Source organism: Heterodontus francisci, unplaced genomic scaffold (assembly GCF_036365525.1).
Source record: "Heterodontus francisci isolate sHetFra1 unplaced genomic scaffold, sHetFra1.hap1 HAP1_SCAFFOLD_2279, whole genome shotgun sequence".
In the NCBI taxonomy this organism is placed as follows: domain Eukaryota; kingdom Metazoa; phylum Chordata; class Chondrichthyes; order Heterodontiformes; family Heterodontidae; genus Heterodontus; species Heterodontus francisci.
The window spans coordinates 1-23,664 of NW_027140881.1; the positions used below are offsets into that span (position 1 = coordinate 1).

General features: G+C 55.0%; 1 protein-coding gene across 2 annotated transcripts; it reads left to right on the top strand.

Moving 5' to 3' along the window:
- The first annotated feature begins 334 nt into the window (after positions 1-334).
- LOC137361321 (suppressor of tumorigenicity 14 protein homolog) lies at positions 335-23,016 on the top strand. Of its 2 annotated transcripts, XM_068026223.1 has the most exons (7): positions 335-559; positions 6,667-6,714; positions 7,140-7,279; positions 16,993-17,090; positions 19,558-19,666; positions 20,830-20,960; positions 22,918-23,016. In XM_068026223.1, the coding sequence occupies exons 3-7, from the start codon at positions 7,198-7,200 to the stop codon at positions 23,002-23,004; spliced, it is 507 nt and encodes a 168-aa protein (XP_067882324.1). In that variant the 5' UTR covers positions 335-559; positions 6,667-6,714; positions 7,140-7,197; the 3' UTR covers positions 23,005-23,016. The 2 variants fall into 2 exon arrangements, with proteins under 2 accessions (XP_067882324.1, XP_067882323.1); XM_068026222.1 differs by lacking the exon at positions 6,667-6,714.
- Positions 23,017-23,664: the final 648 nt, after the last annotated feature.

A 23,664-nucleotide genomic window follows, 5' to 3' on the forward strand; every position in this document is an offset into this window, starting at 1 on the left:
CTCCCTCTCTCCCTCTCTCCCTCTCTCCCTCTCTCCCTCTCTCCCTCTCTCCCTCTCCCCTCTCTCCCTCTCTCTCTCTCTCTCCCTCTCTCCCTCTCTCCCTCTCTCTCCCTCTCTCCCTCTCTCTCTCTCTCTCCCCTCTCTCTCTCTCTCTCTCCTCTCTCTCTCTCTCTCCCTCTCTCTCTCCCTCTCCCCCTCTCTCTCTCTCTCTCTGTCTGTCTGTCTCCCCCTCTCTCCCTCTCCCTCTCTCTCCCCCTCTCTCCCTCGCTCTGTTGGAGTGGAGTTGTTGGTGTTTGATACATTCCTGTCCTGTCTTGTCTTTGTACAGGAGACTGTTATTACACCTATAATGCCAAGGACACTGACACCCGATTCTCCTCACCGGGGTTTAACAGTGCCGGTTATCCCAACAACATCCACTGTCAGTGGGTTCTCCGAGCCGATCCTCAACACGTCATCTACCTCGAGTTTGACGATTTCAACACGGATGATGATTGCGGCAATGATTTTGTCATGGTGCATGACTCACTAAGCCAGCCGAGGACGACGTCATCACCAAGTGAGCCTGTTATATTCTACAAAGCTTGTTGTTGAAGGATTGTGCTGGGGGCAATCGTTACTCAGTCTTACACTGATTTTAAAAAGTGAAAAGATTACAAACATGCAACTCCTCACTCAAACTTTCAGCCAGTTTCAGTGTCGCAAGACAGGTCCTAATTAACACCCTCCTCCTCCATATGATAATTCAACACAATTCACAGACTCCCTTCCCATTCTTTAAACAAAACCTTTATTAACATTCACAAAATAAATCAAAAGAAATCAAAATCAATTCAACATTCTGTACAAAGTTGCGAGTTGCTCCCTCCTGAAGGATTTATACAAACATCTCTTTAGATCTATCAGTATCTTTCTGTGATAACCGTAAACAATTAACTGGGATGGGAGTGACACTCTCAATATATTCTAGACCTACTGTGCTTAAATATCTAAAAGCCCCACAAGCCTGACTCCCAATTTTAAATTCTACTTTAACCTGATTAATAACACATCTCAAAATCATCAACGTGCATCATGAAAACGTCTGAAGTTTTCCTTTAAGACAACAATAAACCATTGCAGGATCTACTTTTAGTTGAACGCAACCAATTTTCAACAAAACGGATCTCACTGAGAAAATACCACACGCTGGAAGCATCATTAAGACCAGAGACGCAAGTGTTCAGTTTCCAAAATGTTCCTTCTGTATCTATTGCCTCTGTGGGTGGTTTGAGAATTGTAGCCCCTATCTCGATGGATCTACTCTCCCATGAATACGTGGCCAAAACAGTATCGGAAGACCTTACACAAATCAACGATTCTCGGAAGACCGCCATCATTAACAACGAGCTCAGTAGACTCTATGTGGACATTGCAGCACTTCAGGAGACTCGCCTCCCCGCGAGTGGCTCTCTAGCAGAGCAAGACTACACCTTCTTCTGGCAGGGCAGGGATCCTGAAGAACCAAGACAGCATGGAGTGGGCTTCGCCATCAGAAACTCCTTGCTCAGCATGATAGAGCCTCCCTCAAATGGCTCGGAACGCATACTGTCCATCCGACTGCTCACCACCTCTGGTCCAGTACACCTACTCAGCATCTATGCTCCAACACTCTGTTCCGCACCTGAAGCTAAAGACCAGTTCTATGAACAACTCCATAACATCATTAGCAGCATCCCCAACACCGAACACCTATTCCTGCTGGGGGACTTTAATGCCAGGGTTGGGCCGACCATGACTCATGGCCCTCCTGCCTTGGGCGCTATGGCGTTGGAAGGATGAATGAGAACGGGCAGAGACTGCTTGAGTTGTGTACCTATCATAACCTCTGCATCACCAACTCGTTCTTTCACACTAAACCCTGTCACCAGGTTTCATGGAGGCACCCAAGATCACGTCGTTGGCACCAGCTGGACCTCATTGTCACAAGGCGAGCCGCCTTAAACAGTGTTCAAATCACACGCAGCTTCCACAGTGCGGACTGCGACACCGACCACTCCCTGGTGTGCAGCAAGGTTAGACTCAGACCAAAGAAGTTGCATCATTCCAAGCAGAAGGGCCACCCGCGCATCAACACGAGCAGAATTTCTCACCCACAGCTGTTACAAAAATTTCTAAATTCACTTGTAACAGCCCTTCAAAACACTCCCACAGGGGATGCTGAGACCAAGTGGGCCCACATCAGAGACGCCATCTATGAGTCAGCTTTGACCACCTACGGCAAAAGTGCGAAGAGAAATGCAGACTGGTTTCAATCTCATAATGAAGAGCTGGAACCTGTCATAGCCGCTAAGCGCATTGCACTTTTGAACTACAAGAAAGCCCCCAGCGATTTAACATCCGCCGCACTTAAAGCAGCCAGAAGTACTGCACAAAGAACAGCTAGGCGTTGCGCAAACGACTACTGGCAACACCTATGCAGCCATATTCAGCTGGCCTCAGACACCGGAAACATCAGAGGAATGTATGATGGCATGAAGAGAGCTCTTGGGCCAACCATCAAAAAGATCACCCCCCTCAAATCTAAATCGGGGGACATAATCACTGACCAACGCAAACAGATGGACCGCTGGGTTGAGCACTACCTTGAACTGTACTCCAGGGAGAATGCTGTCACTGAGACTGCCCTCAATGCAGCCCAGCCTCTACCAGTCATGGATGAGCTGGACATACAGCCAACCAAATCGGAACTCAGTGATGCCATTGATTCCCTAGCCAGCGGAAAAGCCCCTGGAAGGACAGCATTACCCCTGAAATAATCAAGAGTGCCAAGCCTGCTATACTCTCAGCACTACATGAACTGCTATGCCTGTGCTGGGACGAGGGAGCAGTACCCCAGGACATGCGCGATGCCAACATCATCACCCTCTATAAAAACAAAGGTGACCGCGGTGACTGCAACAACTACCGTGGAATCTCCCTGCTCAGCATAGTGGGGAAAGTCTTTGCTCGAGTCGCTCTGAACAGGCTCCAGAAGCTGGCCGAGCGCGTCTACCCTGAGGCACAGTGTGGCTTTCGTGCAGAGAGATCGACTATTGACATGCTGTTCTCCCTTCGTCAGATACAGGAGAAATGCCGTGAACAACAGATGCCCCTCTACATTGCTTTCATTGATCTCACCAAAGCCTTTGACCTCGTCAGCAGACGTGGTCTCTTCAGACTACTAGAAAGATCGGATGTCCACCAAAGCTACTAAGTATCATCACCTCATTCCATGACAATATGAAAGGCACAATTCAACATGGTGGCTCCTCATCAGAGCCCTTTCCTATCCTGAGTGGTGTGAAACAGGGCTGTGTTCTCGCACCCACACTTTTTGGGATTTTCTTCTCCCTGCTGCTTTCACATGCGTTCAAATCCTCTGAAGAAGGAATTTTCCTCCACACAAGATCAGGGGGCAGGTTGTTCAACCTTGCCCGTCTAAGAGCGAAGTCCAAAGTACGGAAAGTCCTCATCAGAGAACTCCTCTTTGCTGACGATGCTGCTTTAACATCTCACACTGAAGAATGCCTGCAGAGTCTCATCGACAGGTTTGCGTCTGCCTGCAATGAATTTGGCCTAACTATCAGCCTCAAGAAACGAACATCATGGGGCAGGATGTCAGAAATGCTCCATCCATCAATATTGGCGACCACGCTCTGGAAGTGGTTCAAGAGTTCACCTACCTAGGCTCAACTATCACCAGTAACCTGTCTCTAGATGCAGAAATCAACAAGCGCATGGGTAAGGCTTCCACTGCTATGTTCAGACTGGCCAAGAGAGTGTGGGAAAATGGCGCACTGACACGGAACACAAAAGTCCGAGTGTATCAGGCCTGTGTCCTCAGTACCTTGCTCTACGGCAGCGAGGCCTGGACAACGTATGCCAGCCAAGAGCGACGTCTCAATTCATTCCATCTTCGCTGCCTTCGGAGAATACTTGGCATCAGGTGGCAGGACTATATCTCCAACACAGAAGTCCTTGAAGCGGCCAACATCCCCAGCTTATACACACTACTGAGTCAGCGGCGCTTGAGATGGCTTGGCCATGTGAGCCGCATGGAAGATGGCAGGATCCCCAAAGACACATTGTACAGCGAGCTCGCCACTGGTATCAGACCCACCGGCCGTCCATGTCTCCGTTATAAAGACGTCTGCAAACGCGACATGAAATCGTGTGACATTGATCACAAGTCGTGGGAGTCAGTTGCCAGCATTCGCCAGAGCTGGCGGGCAGCCATAAAGACAGGGCTAAATTGTGGCGAGTCGAAGAGACTTAGTAGTTGGCAGGAAAAAAGACAGAGGCGCAAGGGGAGAGCCAACTGTGCAACAGCCCCAACAAACAAATTTCTCTGCAGCACCTGTGGAAGAGCCTGTCACTCCAGAATTGGCCTTTATAGCCACTCCAGGCGCTGCTTCACAAACCACTGACCACCTCCAGGCGCGTATCCATTGTCTCTCGAGATAAGGAGGCCCAAAAGAAAGAAAACAGCCAAAAAGATTTTGGAGATTATTTTTCCAGGTGTGGGAGAGTTCACTCGAACATCGGTATCACCCGGTCACCCTTCAAAACCCCTCGCAACTAACCTCGCTTTAGCCACCTTTCCCACAACCCCGGCAAAATATTTCTCTTCGGATAATTATCCAAATACCTTTAGAAATTGAACCTGCCTCCACCTCATTCTCAGAGAGTGAATTCCAGATCCTAAACACTCACTGAACCTGCCTCCACCACACTCTCAGACAGTGCATTCCAGATCCTAAACACTCACTGAACCTGCCTCCACCACACTCTCAGACAGTGCATTCCAGATCCTAAACACTCACTGAACCTGCCTCCACCACACTCTCAGACAGTGTATTCCAGATCCTAAATACTCACTGAACCTGCCTCCACCACACTCTCAGACAGTGCATTCCAGATCCTAAACACTCACTGAACCTGCCTCCACCACACTCTCAGACAGTGCATTCCAGATCCTAAACACTCACTGAACCTGCCTCCACCACACTCTCAGACAGTGCATTCCAGATCCTAAACACTCACTGAACCTGCCTCCACCGCACTCTCCGACAGTGCATTCCAGATCGTAAACACTCACTGAACCTGCCTCCACCACACTCTCAGACAGTGCATTCCAGATCCTAAACACACACTGAACCTGCCTCCACCACACTCTCAGACAGTGCATTCCAGATCCTAAACACACACTGAACCTGCCTCCACCCCACTCTCAGACAGTCCATTCCAGATCCTAAACACTCACTGAACCTGCCGACACCCCACTCTCAGACAGTGCATTCCAGATCCTAAACACACACTGAACCTGCCTCCACCACACTCTCAGACAGTGCATTCCAGATCCTAAACACTCACTGAACCTGCCTCCACCACACTCTCAGACAGTACATTCCAGATCCTAAACACTCACTGAACCTGCCTCCACCACAGTCTCAGACAGTGCATTCAAGATCCTAAACACTCACTGAACCTGCCTCCACCGCACTCTCAGACAGTGCATTCCAGATCCTAAACACTCACTGAACCTGCCTCCACCACAGTCTCAGACAGTGCATTCCAGATCCTAAACACTCACTGAACCTGCCTCCACCACACTCTCAGACAGTGCATTCCAGATCCTAGACACTCACAGAACCTGCCTCCACCACACTCTCAGACAGTTGCATTTCAGATCCTAAACACTCACTGAACCTGCCTCCACCACACTCTCAGACAGTGCATTTCAGATCCTAAACACTCACTGAACCTGACTCCACCACACTCTCAGACAGTGCATTTCAGATCCTAAACACTCACTGAACCTGACTCCACCACACTCTCAGACAGTGCATTCCAGATCCGAAACACTCACTGAACCTGCCTCCACCACACTCTCAGACAGAGCATTCCAGATCCTAAACACTCACTGAACCTGCCTCCACCACACTCTCAGACAGAGTATTCCAGATCCTAAACACACACTGAACCTGCCTCCACCACACACTCAGACAGTGCATTCCAGATCCTAAACACTCACTGAACCTGCCTCCACCACATTCTCAGACAGTGCATTCCAGATCTTAAACACTCACTGAACCTGCCTCCACCGCACTCTCAGACAGTGCATTCCAGATCCTAAACACTCACTGAACCTGTCTCCACCACACTCTCAGACAGTGCATTCCAGATCCTAAACTCTCACTGAACCTGCCTCCACCACACACTCAGACAGTGCATTCCAGATCCTAAACACTCACTGAACCTGCCTCCACCGCACTCTCAGACAGTGCATTCCAGATCCTAAACTCTCACTGAACCTGCCTCCACCACACACTCAGACAGTGCATTCCAGATCCTAAACACTCACTGAACCTGCCTCCATTAGAGACAGTGTATTCCAGATCCTAAACACTCAGTGCGGAAAATAGTTTTCCACACGTCACTTATTTCTACTTTTGACTCTAAATTCCAACCATTAAATCACGGTATGTCAAAGATACATACAAGTGACATCAGGATAACAAGAAGGAACCAGCAAAATGCACTTGCATTTCCTCTGTCTAATCAATCTGTTTTCCGGATTAAGCTGCCTCTTTGGAACCGTGGTTATATTACCCTCATAAAGTCTTCCAATTATTTTATCACCAGACCAAGTGACCAAACTGATGTTTTCCAGACCATTGAAGATATAGATGAGTGAATTTCACATTTTTCTTATCTCCTTTATCTGAGTAGACACCCTTCCCTCAGGCCTGATTGTGAGATGTATCTAATGCTCTGAAGATCTGTATCTTCATCCCACAGACATCCCAGGATATCAGAATGTTTGGGCAGTGGGAACTCTCCATTTTCATAGCATTCCCTTGCTCTCGTACGCTGTCTCTCTCGCACTCACTCACGCTCTCTCACTCTGTCACACCCTCTCTCTCTTTCTCTCACACACACGCTTGCTGCCTCACTCTGTCATTTGCACTCTTGCTCCCTCACTCTCGCTCCCTCACTCTTTCGTTCGGAGTCGATCACTCGCACTGACTCGCTTTCTCACTCTGTCGTGTGTGCTCTCACTCCCTCGCTGTGTCCTGCTCTCGCATACCCTCACTCTCCCTCGTTCTCTCCCACAGGAAATGTGGTAAACGTCCATCCAGTAATCATCTCGCAGTGCTGTCGTCGGGCAGTGTAATGCTGGTCACCTTGCTCAGCGACGAAAACAAGAGGTTCAAGGGATTTTCCGCCACCTTCAGGCAGATCCCCAAACTGAAAGGTGGGGTTTTCAGCTCAGCTTTTCATGAGAATTGATATAAAATCTCAGCCAACAGGACGTAAAAGATTCTGCAGTTAAACCAGCGGTGTCTCCCACCCTGAGCCCCACACACAAAGCAGCAGCACCCTGGGGTGGGACTGAGACACACTCAGAACAGGAGAGCAGCACCCTGGGGTGGGACTGAGACACACAGAGAGCAGGAGAGCAGCACCCCGGGGTGGGACTGAGACACACAGAGAGCAGGACAGCAGCACCCCGGGGTGGGACTGAGACACACAGAGCAGGAGAGCAGCACCCTGGGGTGGGACTGAGACACACTCAGAGCAGGAGAGCAGCACCCTTGGGTGGGACTAAGACACACACACAGCAGGAGAGCAGCACCCCGAGGTGGGACTGAGACACACAGAGCAGGGGAGCAGCACCCTGGGGTGGGACTGAGACACACAGAGAGCAGGAGAGCAGCACCCTGGGGTGGGACTGAGACACACAGAGAGCAGGAGAGCAGCACCCCGGGGTGGGACTGAGACACAGAGAGAGCAGGACAGCAGCACCCCGAGGTGGGACTGAGACACACAGAGCAGGGGAGCAGCACCCTGGGGTGGGACTGAGACACAGAGAGCAGGAGAGCAGCACCCCGGGGTGGGACTGAGACACAGAGAGAGCAGGACAGCAGCACCCCGGGGTGGGACTGAGACACAGAGAGCAGGAGAGCAGCACCCCGGGGTGGGACTGAGACACAGAGAGCAGGACAGCAGCACCCCGAGGTGGGACTGAGACCACAGAGCAGGGGAGCAGCACCTGGGTGGGACTGAGACACACTCAGAGCAGGAGAGCAGCACCCTGGGGGTGGGACTGAGACACACACAGAGCAGGAGAGCAGCACCCCGGGGTGGGACTGAACACACAGAGAGCAGGTGAGCAGCACCCCGGGGTGGGACTGAGACACACAGAGAGCAGGAGAGCAGCACCCCGGGGTGGGACTGAGACACACAGAGCAGGACAGCAGCACCCTGGGGTGGGACTGAGACACACAGAGAGCAGGGGAGCAGCACCCCGGGGTGGGACTGAGACACACAGAGCAGGACAGCAGCACCCTGGGGTGGGACTGAGACACAGAGAGCAGGAGAGCAGCACCCCGGGGTGGGACTGAGACACAGAGAGCAGGACAGCAGCACCCCGAGGTGGGACTGAGACACACAGAGCAGGGGAGCAGCACCCTGGGGTGGGACTGAGACACACTCAGAGCAGGAGAGCAGCACCCTGGGGTGGGACTGAGACACACACAGAGCAGGAGAGCAGCACCCCGAGGTGGGACTGAGACACACAGAGAGCAGGAGAGCAGCACCCCGGGGTGGGACTGAGACACAGAGAGAGCAGGACAGCAGCACCCCGGGGTGGGACTGAGACACACACACAGCAGGAGAGCAGCACCCCGGGGTGGGACTGAGACACACAGAGAGCAGGTGAGCAGCACCCCGAGGTGGGACTGAGACACACAGAGAGCAGGAGAGCAGCACCCCGGGGTGGGACTGAGACACACAGAGCAGGACAGCAGCACCCTGGGGGTGGGACTGAGACACACAGAGAGCAGGGGAGCAGCACCCCGGGGTGGGACTGAGACACACAGAGCAGGACAGCAGCACCCTGGGGTGGGACTGAGACACACAGAGAGCAGGGGAGCAGCACCCCGGGGTGGGACTGAGACACACAGAGCAGGACAGCAGCACCCTGGGGTGGGACTGAGACACACAGAGAGCAGGGGAGCAGCACCCCGAGGTGGGACTGAGACACACAGAGCAGGGGAGCAGCACCCCGGGGTGGGACTGAGACACACAGAGCAGGGGAGCAGCACCCTGGGGTGGGACTGAGACACACAGAGAGCAGGGGAGCAGCACCCCGGGGTGGGACTGAGACACACAGAGCAGGACAGCAGCACCCCGAGGTGGGACTGAGACACACAGAGCAGGAGAGCAGCACCCCGGGGTGGGACTGAGACACACAGAGAGCAGGGGAGCAGCACCCCGAGGTGGGACTGAGACACACAGAGCAGGGGAGCAGCACCCCGGGGTGGGACTGAGACACACAGAGCAGGGGAGCAGCACCCCGGGGTGGGACTGAGACACACAGAGCAGGACAGCAGCACCCCGAGGTGGGACTGAGACACACAGAGCAGGAGAGCAGCACCCTGGGGTGGGACTGAGACACACAGAGCAGGACAGCAGCACCCCGGGGTGGGACTGAGACACAGAGAGAGCAGGAGAGCAGCACCCCGGGGTGGGACTGAGACACAGAGAGAGCAGGACAGCAGCACCCTGGGGTGGGACTGAGACACACAGAGCAGGAGAGCAGCACCCTGGGGTGGGACTGAGACACACAGAGCAGGAGAGCAGCACCCTGGGGGTGGGACTGAGACACACAGAGCAGGGAGCAGCACCCCGGGGTGGGACTGAGACACACAGAGCAGGAGAGCAGCACCCTGGGGTGGGACTGAGACACAGAGAGAGCAGGACAGCAGCACCCCGGGGTGGGACTGAGACACAGAGAGAGCAGGACAGCAGCACCCCGGGGTGGGACTGAGACACAGAGAGAGCAGGACAGCAGCACCCTGGGGTGGGACTGAGACACACAGAGCAGGAGAGCAGCACCCGGGGTGGGACTGAGACACAGAGAGAGCAGGACAGCAGCACCCCGGGGTGGGACTGAGACACAGAGAGAGCAGGACAGCAGCACCCTGGGGTGGGACTGAGACACACAGAGCAGGACAGCAGCACCCCGGGGTGGGACTGAGACACACAGAGCAGGACAGCAGCACCCCGGGGTGGGACTGAGACACACAGAGCAGGGGAGCAGCACCCCGGGGTGGGACTGAGACACAGAGAGAGCAGGACAGCAGCACCCTGGGGTGGGACTGAGACACACAGAGCAGGACAGCAGCACCCCGAGGTGGGACTGAGACACACAGAGCAGGGGAGCAGCACCCCGGGGTGGGACTGAGACACACAGAGCAGGGGAGCAGCACCCTGGGGTGGGACTGAGACACACACAGAGCAGGAGAGCAGCACCCTGGGGTGGGACTGAGACACAGAGAGAGCAGGACAGCAGCACCCCGGGGTGGGACTGAGACACAGAGAGAGCAGGACAGCAGCACCCTGGGGTGGGACTGAGACACACAGAGCAGGGGAGCAGCACCCCGGGGTGGGACTGAGACACACAGAGCAGGGGAGCAGCACCCTGGGGTGGGACTGAGACACACAGAGAGCAGGACAGCAGCACCCTGGGGTGGGACTGAGACACACAGAGCAGGAGAGCAGCACCCCGGGGTGGGACTGAGACACACAGAGCAGGGGAGCAGCACCCCGGGGTGGGACTGAGACACACAGAGCAGGGGAGCAGCACCCCGGGGTGGGACTGAGACACACAGAGCAGGGGAGCAGCACCCTGGGGTGGGACTGAGACACACACAGCAGGAGAGCAGCACCCCGGGGTGGGACTGAGACACACAGAGAGCAGGGGAGCAGCACCCCGGGGTGGGACTGAGACACACAGAGCAGGAGAGCAGCACCCTGGGGTGGGACTGAGACACACAGAGCAGGACAGCAGCACCCCGAGGTGGGACTGAGACACACAGAGCAGGAGAGCAGCACCCTGGGGTGGGACTGAGACACACAGAGCAGGACAGCAGCACCCCGGGGTGGGACTGAGACACAGAGAGAGCAGGAGAGCAGCACCCTGGGGGTGGGACTGAGACACACAGAGCAGGGGAGCAGCACCCCGGGGTGGGACTGAGACACACAGAGCAGGGGAGCAGCACCCTGGGGTGGGACTGAGACACACAGAGAGCAGGGGAGCAGCACCCCGGGGTGGGACTGAGACACACAGAGCAGGAGAGCAGCACCCTGGGGTGGGACTGAGACACACAGAGCAGGACAGCAGCACCCCGAGGTGGGACTGAGACACACAGAGCAGGACAGCAGCACCCCGGGGTGGGACTGAGACACAGAGAGAGCAGGAGAGCAGCACCCTGGGGGTGGGACTGAGACACACAGAGCAGGGGAGCAGCACCCTGGGGTGGGACTGAGACACACACAGCAGGAGAGCAGCACCCCGGGGTGGGACTGAGACACACAGAGAGCAGGGGAGCAGCACCCCGGGGTGGGACTGAGACACACAGAGCAGGAGAGCAGCACCCTGGGGTGGGACTGAGACACACAGAGCAGGACAGCAGCACCCCGAGGTGGGACTGAGACACACACAGCAGGAGAGCAGCACCCTGGGGTGGGACTGAGACACACAGAGCAGGACAGCAGCACCCCGGGGTGGGACTGAGACACAGAGAGAGCAGGAGAGCAGCACCCTGGGGGTGGGACTGAGACACACAGAGCAGGGGAGCAGCACCCCGGGGTGGGACTGAGACACACAGAGCAGGGGAGCAGCACCCTGGGGTGGGACTGAGACACACAGAGAGCAGGGGAGCAGCACCCCGGGGTGGGACTGAGACACACAGAGCAGGAGAGCAGCACCCTGGGGTGGGACTGAGACACACAGAGCAGGACAGCAGCACCCCGGGGTGGGACTGAGACACAGAGAGAGCAGGAGAGCAGCACCCTGGGGTGGGACTGAGACACACAGAGCAGGAGAGCAGCACCCTGGGGTGGGACTGAGACACACAGAGGCAGGACAGCAGCACCCCGGGGTGGGACTGAGACACAGAGAGAGCAGGAGAGCAGCACCCCGGGGTGGGACTGAGACACAGAGAGAGCAGGAGAGCAGCACCCCGAGGTGGGACTGAGACACACACAGAGCAGGAGAGCAGCACCCTGGGGTGGGACTGAGACACAGAGAGAGCAGGACAGCAGCACCCCGGGGTGGGACTGAGACACAGAGAGAGCAGGACAGCAGCACCCTGGGGTGGGACTGAGACACAGAGAGAGCAGGACAGCAGCACCCCGAGGTGGGACTGAGACACACAGAGAGCAGGACAGCAGCACCCTGGGGTGGGACTGAGACACACAGAGCAGGGAGAGCAGCACCCCGGGGTGGGACTGAGACACAGAGAGAGCAGGACAGCAGCACCCCGGGGTGGGACTGAGACACACAGAGCAGGAGAGCAGCACCCTGGGGTGGGACTGAGACACACTCAGAGCAGGACAGCAGCACCCTGGGGTGGGACTGAGACACAGAGAGAGCAGGACAGCAGCACCCGGGGGTGGGACTGAGACACAGAGAGAGCAGGACAGCAGCACCCCGGGGTGGGACTGAGACACAGAGAGAGCAGGACAGCAGCACCCTGGGGTGGGACTGAGACACACAGAGCAGGAGAGCAGCACCCCGGGGTGGGACTGAGACACACAGAGAGCAGGACAGCAGCACCCTGGGGTGGGACTGAGACACACAGAGCAGGGGAGCAGCACCCTGGGGTGGGACTGAGACACACAGAGCAGGGGAGCAGCACCCCGGGGTGGGACTGAGACACACAGAGAGCAGGACAGCAGCACCCTGGGGTGGGACTGAGACACACAGAGCAGGAGAGCAGCACCCCGGGGTGGGACTGAGACACACAGAGCAGGGGAGCAGCACCCCGGGGTGGGACTGAGACACACAGAGAGCAGGACAGCAGCACCCTGGGGTGGGACTGAGACACACAGAGCAGGGGAGCAGCACCCTGGGGTGGGACTGAGACACACAGAGCAGGGGAGCAGCACCCCGGGGTGGGACTGAGACACACAGAGAGCAGGGGAGCAGCACCCCGGGGTGGGACTGAGACACACAGAGAGCAGGGGAGCAGCACCCTGGGGTGGGACTGAGACACAGAGAGAGCAGGACAGCAGCACCCCGAGGTGGGACTGAGACACACAGAGCAGGAGAGCAGCACCCTGGGGTGGGACTGAGACACACAGAGAGCAGGGGAGCAGCACCCCGGGGTGGGACTGAGACACACAGAGAGCAGGGGAGCAGCACCCTGAGGTGGGACTGAGACACACAGAGAGCAGGGGAGCAGCACCCCGGGGTGGGACTGAGACACACAGAGAGCAGGACAGCAGCACCCCGGGGTGGGACTGAGACACAGAGAGAGCAGGACAGCAGCACCCCGGGGTGGGACTGAGACACACTCAGAGCAGGAGAGCAGCACCCTGGGGTGGGACTGAGACACACAGAGAGCAGGAGAGCAGCACCCCGGGGTGGGACTGAGACACACAGAGAGCAGGAGAGCAGCACCCCGGGGTGGGACTGAGACACACAGAGCAGGAGAGCAGCACCCTGGGGTGGGACTGAGACACACAGAGCAGGGGAGCAGCACCCTGGGGTGGGACTGAGACACACAGGACAGGGGAGCAGCACCCCGGGGTGGGACTGAGACACACAGAGAGCAGGAGAGCAGCACCCCGGGGTGGGACTGAGACACACAGAGAGCAGGAGAGCAGCACCCCGGGGTGGGACTAGTGTTTGGGTGCAGACTATGAGAATGTAATAATGGCTGAACAGTTAAATTATGAAGAGAGATTTGACAAACTCGGCTGGTGTGCCCGGGAATTTAGAAGGTTAAAGACTGATTTGATTGAAGTTTACAAGATATTAAGATGAACTGATAGGGTTGATAGATAGAAACTATTCCCGCTGGTTGGGGAGTCTAGAACAAGGGGACATGACCTAAACATTCGAGCTGGAGTTTTCAGGAGTGAAATTCGGAAACACTTGCACACACAAAGGGAGGGAGAAGTTTGGAATTCTCTTCCCCAACCGGCAATCGATGCTGGATCAATTGTTCATTTTAAATCTGGGATTGATAGATTGTTGTTAACCAAAGCTATTAAGGGATATGGGACAATATGGAGTTGGATCACAGATCAGTCATGATCTCATTGAATAGGAGAAAAGACTCGAGAGGCTGAATGGCCTCCTCCTGTTCCTGTGTAACAGGCTCGAGAGGGGGCTGAATGGGCCTCCTCCTGTTCCTGTGTAACAGGCTCGAGAGGGGCTGAATGGGCCTCCTCCTGTTCCTGTGTGACAGGCTCGAGAAGGGGCAGAATGGGCCTCCTCCTGTTCCTGTGTAACAGGCTCGAGAGGGGCTGAATGGGCCTCCTCCTGTTCCTGTGTAACAGGCTCGAGAGGGGCTGAATGGGCCTCCTCCTGTTCCTGTGTAACAGGCTCGAGAGGGGCAGAATGGGCCTCCTCCTGTCCCTGTGTGACAGGCTCGAGAGGGGCTGAATGGGCCGCGTCCTGTCCCTGTGTAACAGGCTCGAGAGGGGCTGAATGGGCCTCCTCCTGTTCCTGTGTAACAGGCTCGAGAGGGGCTGAATGGGCCTCCTCCTGTTCCTGTGTAACAGGCTCGACAGGGGGCTGAATGAGCCTCCTCCTGTTCCTGTGTAACAGGCTCGAGAAGGGGCTCAATGGGCCTCCTCCTGTTCCTGTGTAACAGGCTCGAGAGGGACCGAATGGGCCTCCTCCTGTTCCTGTGTAACAGGCTCGAGAGGGGCCGAATGGGCCTCCTCCTGTTCCTGTGTAACAGGCTCGAGAGGGGCTGAATGGGCCTCCTGCTGTTCCTGTGTAACAGGCTCGAGAGGGGCTGAATGGGCCTCCTCCTGTCCCTGTGTAACAGGCTCGAGAGGGGGGCTGAATGGGCCTCCTCCTGTTCCTGTGTAACAGGCTCGAGAGAGGGCTGAATGGGCCTCCTGCTGTTCCTGTGTAACAGGCTCGAGAGGGGCTGAATGGGCCTCCTCCTGTCCCTGTGTAACAGGCTCGAGAGGGGACTGAATGGGCCTCCTGCTGTTCCTGTGTAACAGGCTCGAGAGGGGCTGAATGGGCCTCCTCCTGTCCCTGTGTAACAGGCTCGAGAGGGGGGCTGAATGGGCCTCCTCCTGTTCCTGTGTAACAGGCTCGAGAGGGGCTGAATGGGCCTCCTCCTGTTCCTGTGTGACAGGCTCGAGAGGGGCTGAATGGGCCTCCTCCTGTTCCTGTGTAACAGACTCGAGAAGGGGCTGAATGGGCCTCCTCCTGTTCCTGTGTAACAGGCTCGAGAGGGGCTGAATGGGCCACCTCCTGTTCCTGTGTAACAGACTCGAGAAGGGGCTGAATGGGCCTCCTCCTGTTCCTGTGTAACAGGCTCGAGAGGGGCTGAATGGGCCTCCTCCTGTTCCTGTGTAACAGACTCGAGAAGGGGCTGAATGGGCCTCCTCCTGTTCCTGTGTAACAGGCTCGAGAGGGGCTGAATGGGCCTCCTCCTGTTCCTGTGTAACAGGCTCGAGAGAGGCTGAATGGGCCTCCTCCTGTTCCTGTGTAACAGGCTCGAGAGGGGCTGAATGGCCTCCTCCTGTTCCTGTGTAACAGGCTCGAGAGGGGCTGAATGGGCCTCCTCCTGTTCCTGTGTAACAGGCTCGAGAGGGGCTGAATGGGCCTCCTCCTGTTCCTGTGTAACAGACTCGAGAAGGGGCTGAATGGGCCTCCTCCTGTTCCTGTGTAACAGACTCGAGAAGGGGCTGAATGGGCCTCCTCCTGTTCCTGTGTGACAGGCTCGAGAGGGGCTGAATGGGCCTCCTCCTGTTCCTGTGTAACAGACTCGAGAAGGGGCTGAATGGGCCTCCTCCTGTTCCTGTGTAACAGACTCGAGAAGGGGCTGAATGGGCCTCATCCTGTTCCTGTGTAACAGGCTCGAGAGGGGGCTGAATGGGCCTCCTCCTGTTCCTGTGTAACAGGCTCGAGAGGGGGCTGAATGGGCCTCCTCCTGTTCCTGTGTAACAGGCTCGAGAGGGGCTGAATGGGCCTCCTCCTGTTCCTGTGTAACAGACTCGAGAAGGGGCTGAATGGGCCTCCTCCTGTTCCTGTGTAACAGGCTCGAGAGGGGGCTGAATGGGCCTCCTCCTGTTCCTGTGTAACAGGCTCGAGAGGGGCTGAATGGGCCTCCTCCTGTTCCTGTGTAACAGACTCGAGAAGGGGCTGAATGGGCCTCCTCCTGTCCCTGTGTAACAGGCTCGAGAGGGGGCTGAATGGGCCTCCTCCTGTTCCTGTGTAACAGGCTCGAGAGGGGCTGAATGGGCCTCCTCCTGTTCCTGTGTAACAGGCTCGAGAGGGGGCTGAATGGGCCTCCTCCTGTTCCTGTGTAACAGACTCGAGAGGGGCTGAATGGGCCTCCTCCTGTTCCTGTGTAACAGACTCGAGAGGGGCTGAATGGGCCTCCTCCTGTTCCTGTGTAACAGACTCGAGAAGGGGCTGAATGGGCCTCCTCCTGTTCCTGTGTAACAGACTCGAGAAGGGGCTGAATGGGCCTCCTCCTGTTCCTGTGTAACAGGCTCGAGAGGGGGCTGAATGGGCCTCCTCCTGTTCCTGTGTAACAGGCTCGAGAGGGGCTGAATGGGCCTCCTCCTGTTCCTGTGTAACAGGCTCGAGAGGGGCTGAATGGGCCTCCTCCTGTTCCTGTGTAACAGGCTCGAGAGGGGCTGAATGGGCCTCCTCCTGTTCCTGTGTAACAGGCTCGAGAGGGGCTGAATGGGCCTCCTCCTGTTCCTGTGTAACAGACTCGAGAGGGGCTGAATGGGCCTCCTCCTGTTCCTGTGTAACAGACTCGAGAGGGGCTGAATGGGCCTCCTCCTGTTCCTGTGTAACAGACTCGAGAGGGGGCTGAATGGGCCTCCTCCTGTTCCTGTGCTCCTCTAATTTTCTCTTTGGGAATGTCAGTTCTTGTTGAGTTTCAGTAACTATGGGATGTTTCTGTCTTGCAGAATGTGGAGGCACATTATCCGAATTAGCTGGTAATTTCAGCACTCCATACTACCCGGCCTTCTACCCTCCCAACATAAACTGTATGTGGACCATCAAGGTAAGGATTGTGGCCTGGTTTGATCATTCCTGGATCATCCCCGATGAGCTCGCAGAGGGACACTGATTCAGTGTCTTATCAGGTGAAAAGCTGTGAGTTTGTTCCATCAGGGAATCATGTGTTCAAGTCAAGATCAAGGTGAAAGCTTTGGAGTCAGGAGGCGAGGAGGAGAATGGGCAGCAAACTGGCAACAAAACAGTAAACTGAGGGTCAGGGCAAAGGGCAGGCACACGGATTGGTAAATAGGGGGAAGCTGTTTTCCACACGGATCGGTGCTGGGACCCATTCTGATCCATCGTCAACATTAAATAATCTGGACTCGGAAATACAGTTTCAAAATTTGCAGATGATACCACATCCAGTCTCCATATACCTTGGTTAGACCACACTTGGAGCACTGTGCACAGTTCCAGTCTCCATACACTTTGGTTAGACCACACTCGGAGCACTGTGCACAGTTCCAGTCTCCATACACTTTGGTTAGACCACACTCGGAGCACTGTGCACAGTTCCAGTCTCCATAAACCTTAGTTAGACCACACTCAGAGCACTGTGCACAGTTCCAGTCTCCATACACTTTGGTTAGACCACACTCGGAGCACTGTGCACAGTTCCAGTCTCCATACACTTTGGTTAGACCACACTCGGAGCACTGTGCACAGTTCCAGTCTCCATATACCTTAGTTAGACCACACTCGGAGCACTGTGCACAGTTCCGGTCTCCATATACCTTGGTTAGACCATACTCGGAGCACTGTGCACAGTTCCAGTCTCCATATACCTTAGTTAGACCACACTCGGAGCACTGTGCACAGTTCCAGTCTCCATATACCTTGGTTAGACCACACTCGGAGCACTGTGCACAGTTCCAGTCTCCATATACCTTAGTTAGACCACACATGGAGCACTGTGCACAGTTCCAGTCTCCATACACTTTGGTTAGACCACACTCGGAGCACTGTGCACAGTTCCAGTCTCCATACACTTTGGTTAGACCACACTCGGAGCACTGTGCACAGTTCCAGTCTCCATAAACCTTAGTTAGACCACACTCAGAGCACTGTGCACAGTTCCAGTCTCCATACACTTTGGTTAGACCACACTCGGAGCACTGTGCACAGTTCCAGTCTCCATACACTTTGGTTAGACCACACTCGGAGCACTGTGCACAGTTCCAGTCTCCATATACCTTAGTTAGACCACACTCGGAGCACTGTGCACAGTTCCGGTCTCCATATACCTTGGTTAGACCACACTCGGAGCACTGTGCACAGTTCCAGTCTCCATATACCTTAGTTAGACCACACTCGGAGCACTGTGCACAGTTCCGGTCTCCATATACCTTGGTTAGACCACACTTGGAGCACTGTGCAAGTTCAGGTCTCCATATGCCTTGGTTAGACCACACTCGGAGCACTGTGCACAGTTCCGGTCTCCATATACCTTGGTTAGACCACACTCGGAGCACTGTGCACAGTTCCGGTCTCCATATACCTTGGTTAGACCACACTCGGAGCACTGTGCACAGTTCCAGTCTCCATATACCTTGGTTAGACCACACTCGGAGCACTGTGCACAGTTCCAGTCTCCATATACCTTGGTTAGACCACACTCAGAGCACTGTGCACAGTTCCAGTCTCCATATACCTTGGTTAGACCACACTCGGAGCACTGTGCACAGTTCCGGTCTCCATGTACCTTGGTTAGACCACACTCGGAGCACTGTGCACAGTTCCAGTCTCCATATACCTTGGTTAGACCACACTCGGAGCACTGTGTACAGTTCCAGTCTCCATATACCTTGGTTCGACCACACTCGGAGCACTGTGCACAGTTCCGGTCTCCATATACCTTGGTTCGACCACACTCGGAGCACTGTGCACAGTTCTGATCTCCATATTATAAGAAGGTTATAGAGGCATTGGAGAAGTTACTAAAACATTTAGAATGGTGATCCCAGAACTGAGAGGTTAGAACTATCAGGAAAGACTGAACAATCTGGGGCTCTTTTCTCTAGGACAGAGAAGGCTGAGGGGTGACCTGATTGAGGTCTTTAAAATTATGAAGGGGGTTTCGATCGGGTAGACGTAGAGAAGATGTTTCCACTTGTGGGGGGAGAGAGACCAGAACTCGGGGCCATCAATATAAGACAGTCTCTAATAAATCCGATGGGGAATTCCGGAGAAACCTCTTTCCCAGAGAGTGGTGAGAATGTGGAACTCGCTCCACAGGGAGTGGTTGAGGTGAATCGTATCAATGCGTTTAAGGGGAACATGAGGGAGAAAGGAATAGAAGGATATGGTGATAGGGTGAGATGGAGAGGGGGGGTGGGGGGGTGGGAGGAGGCTCGTGTGGAGCAGAAACACCAGCACGAAGCAGATGGGCCGAATGGCCTGTTTGCATGAAGTAAATTCGATATAATTCTCTCACCTCTGTCTCTGATTTTAACATTCTCCTTCCCCCCGAGGTGCCGTCACATTTGAAGATCCGGATACAATTTGAAATGATCCGAATGGAGGAGCCAGGAATACGTCACGGGATTGTATCAAAGATTATCTGGAGGTTGATGGGGAGAGGTAAACTCCGACTTGATCTGTTAATGTTCAATACTCGCCAGAGGACATCTTCCATCGCTGTCCCCTCCTCCTATCTCCCTCTCACTGACCCCTCCTCCTGTCTCCCACTCACTGACCCCTCCTCCTGTCTCCCACTCACTGACCCTCCTCCTGTCTCCCTCTCACTGACCCCTCCTCCTGTCTCCCTCTCACTGACCCCTCCTCCTATCTCCCTCTCACTGACCCCTCCTCCTGTCTCCCACTCGCTGACCCCTCCTCCTGTCTCCCACTCACTGACCCCTCCTCCTGTCTCCCACTCGCTGACCCCTCCTCCTGTCTCCCACTCGCTGACCCCTCCTCCTGTCTCCCTCTCACTGACTCTCCTCCTGTCTCCCTCTCGCTGACCCCTCCTCCTGTCTCCCTCTCACTGACCCCTCCTCCTGTCTCCCTCTCACTGACCCCTCCTCCTGTCTCCCTCTCACTGACCCCTCCTCCTGTCTCCCTCTCGCTGACCCCTCCTCCTGTCTCCCTCTAGTTGACCCCTCCTCCTGTCTCCCTCTCACTGACTCCTCCTCCTGTCTCCCTCTCGCTGACCCCTCCTCCTGTCTCCCTCTCGCTGACCCTCCTCCTGTCTCCCACTCACTGACCCCTCCTCCTGTCTCCCTCTCACTGACCCCTCCTCCTGTCTCCCTCTCACTGACCCCTCCTCCTATCTCCCTCTCACTGACCCCTCCTCCTGTCTCCCACTCGCTGACCCCTCCTCCTGTCTCCCACTCACTGACCCTCCTCCTGTCTCCCACTCGCTGACCCCTCCTCCCTGTCTCCCACTCGCTGACCCCTCCTCCTGTCTCCCTCTCACTGACTCCTCCTCCTGTCTCCCTCTCGCTGACCCCTCCTCCTGTCTCCCTCTCACTGACCCCTCCTCCTGTCTCCTCTCACTGACCCTCCTCCTGTCTCCCTCTCACTGACCCTCCTCCTGTCTCCCTCTCGCTGACCCTCCTCCTGTCTCCCTCTAGTTGACCCCTCCTCCTGTCTCCCTCTCACTGACTCCTCCTCCTGTCTCCCTCTCGCTGACCCCTCCTCCTGTCTCCCTCTCGCTGACCCCTCCTCCTGTCTCCCTCTCACTGACCCCTCCTCCTGTCTCCCTCTAGTTGACCCCATCGTGCTCTCCCCCTTTCTGGCAGGTTTTGTGGAGATCATTCCAGAATTCACCTGCGGATTGCGAGGCCGGAGGTACAAGTCCAGTTCCACTCGGACGAGTCCCACACTGACAAGGGATTTATTGGCCATTACAAAGCCTACGACCCCAATAACCGTGAGTAAACCCAGCAGTTAATTCTCACATCTACCTATGATAACGCTCAGTCTGTCTGACTCCATATTGACCCATGTTGTAATGTCTGTGTTGTGGGTCCGTGTTCTCCATGTTGTATTGTCTGTGTTGTGGGTCCGTGTTCTTCGTGTTGTAATGTCTGTGTTGTGGGTCCGTGTTCTCCATGTTGTATTGTCTGTGTTGTGGGTCCGTGTTCTTCGTGTTGTAATGTCTGTGTTGTGGGTCCGTGTTCTCCATGTTGTATTGTCTGTGTTGTGGGTCCGTGTTCTCCGTGTTGTAATGTCTGTGTTGTGGGTCCGTGTTCTCCATGTTGTAATGTCTGTGGTTGTGGGTCCGTGTTCTCCGTGTTGTAATGTCTGTGGTGTGGGTCCGGTGTTCTCCGTGTTGTAATGTCTGTGTTGTGGGTCCGTGTTCTCCGTGTTGTAATGTCTGTGTTGTGGGTCCGTGTTCTCCGTGTTGTAATGTCTGTGTTGTGAGCCCCTGTTATCCGTGATGTATTGTCTGTGTTGTGAGCCCGTGTTATCCGTGATGTAATGTCTGTGTTGTGAGCCCGTGTTCTCCATGTTGTAATGTCTGTGTATGTCTGTGTTGTGGACCCATGTTCTCCGTGTTGTATTGTCTGTGTTGTGGGTCCATGTCCTCCGTGTTGTACTGTCTGTGTTGTGGGTCCGTGTATTCCGTGTTGTATTGTCTGTGTTGTGGGTCCGTGATCTCCGTGTTGTAATGTCTGTGTTGTGGACCCACGTTCTCCGTGTTGTATTATCTGTGTTGTGGACCCATGTTCTCCGTGTTGTATTGTCTGTGTTGTGGGTCCATGTCCTCCGTGTTGTACTGTCTGTGTTGTGGGTCCGTGTATTCCGTGTTGTATTGTCTGTGTTGTGGGTCCGTGATCTCCGTGTTGTAATGTCTGTGTTGTGGACCCATGTTCTCCGTGTTGTGTTCTCCGTGTTGTATTGTCTGTGTTGTGGGTCTGTGTTCTCCGTGTTGTAATGTCTGTGCTGTGGGTCCGTATTCTCCGTGTTGTCATGTCTGTGTTGTGGGTCCGTGTTCTCTGTGTTGTATTGTCTGTGTTGTGGGTCCGTGTTCTCCGTGTTGTAATGTCTGTGTTGTGGGTCCGTGTTCTCCGTGTTGTAATGTCTGTGTTGTGGGTCCGTGTTCTCCGTGTTGTATTGTCTGTGTTGTGGACCCATGTTCTCCGTGTTGTAATGTCTGTGTTGTGGGTCTGTGTTCTCCGTGTTGTAATGTCTGTGTTGTGGGTCCGTGTTCTCCGTGTTGTAATGTCTGTGTTGTGAGTCCGTGTTCTCCGTGTTGTATTGTCTGTGTTGTGGGTCCGTGATCTCCGTGTTGTAATGTCTGTGTTGTGGACCCATGTTCTCCGTGTTGTATCGTCTGTGTTGTGGACCCATGTTCTCCGTGTTGTATTGTCTGTGTTGTGGGTCCGTGTTCTCCGTGTTGTATTGTCTGTGTTGTGGGTCTGTGTTCTCCGTGTTGTAATGTCTGTGTTGTGGGTCCGTGTTCTGTGTTTTGTAATGTCTGTGTTGTGGGTCCATGTTCTCCATGTTGTAATGTCTGTGTTGTGGGTCTGTGTTCTCCGTGTTGTAATGTCTGTGTTGTGGGTCCGTGATCTCCGTGTTGTAATGTCTGTGTTGTGGGTCCGTGTTCTCTGTGTTGTATTGTCTGTGTTGTGGGTCCATGTTCTCCATGTTGTAATGTCTGTGTTGTGGGTCCGTGTTCTCTGTGTTGTATTGTCTGTGTTGTGGGTCCATGTTCTCCATGTTGTATTGTCTGTGTTGTGGGTCCGTGTTCTCTGTGTTGTATTGTCTGTGTTGTGGGTCCATGTTCTCCATGTTGTAATGTCTGTGTTGTGGGTCCGTGTTCTCCATGTTGTAATGTCTGTGTTGTGGGTCCGTGATCTCCCTGTTGATCTCTCTCTTCACAGCCTGCCCGGGTGAATACTCCTGTCGTTCCGGTTTGTGTATTCCCATCTCCCTTCGCTGTGATGGATGGAACGACTGTGGGGACATGAGTGATGAGCTGCAGTGCGGTGAGTCAAATAACACAATCATACATATCTAGAGAATGAGAGGGCTGGTGTGTTCTATATACCTGCATTGGGGTTTGTGTTTAGGTCAGTGTTGCGTGGGGTGGTGGGGGGGGCGTATGTGTGGGTCGGGGTCGGGTGGGGGTGTGTGTGCATGGGTATGTGGGTGTGTGGGTGTGGGCGGGTGTCTGTGTGTGTGTGGGAGTGTGTGTGGGAGTGTGTATGTGTGTTTCTGCGCGTGGGAGTGTGCGCGCGTGGGAGTGCGTGTGTGGGGGTTGATGACGGTGTTGGGGTCTCTCAAGGACAGAGCAGGACAAATATTCCCCTTTCTAGCATTCTCCCCTTCTCCCCATCTCTCTCTCTCCTACTGTTTCACTCTCTCTCACTCTTCTACCGTTTCACCCTCTCTCTCTCTCTCTCCTACTGTTTCACTCTCTCTCTCTCTCCTACTGTTTCACTCTCTCTCACTCTCCTACTGTTTCACTCTCTCTCACTCTCCTACCGTTTCACTCTCTCTCTCTCTTCTACCGTTTCACCCTCTCTCTCTCCTACTGTTTCACTCTCTCTCTCTCTTCTACCGTTTCACCCTCTCTCTCTCCTACTGTTTCACTCTCTCTCTCTCTTTTACCGTTTCACTCTCTCTCT

Excerpts from the sequence above, each read along its gene's own strand:
- LOC137361321 (XM_068026223.1), top strand. The coding sequence starts at position 7,198 with ATGCTGGTCACCTTGCTCAGCGACGAAAACAAGAGGTTCAAGGGATTT. Across the intron at positions 7,280-16,992 it reads GCAGATCCCCAAACTGAAAG|AATGTGGAGGCACATTATCC; the intron begins GTGGGGTTTTCA and ends TCTGTCTTGCAG. Across the intron at positions 20,961-22,917 it reads AGCCTACGACCCCAATAACC|CCTGCCCGGGTGAATACTCC; the intron begins GTGAGTAAACCC and ends CTCTCTTCACAG.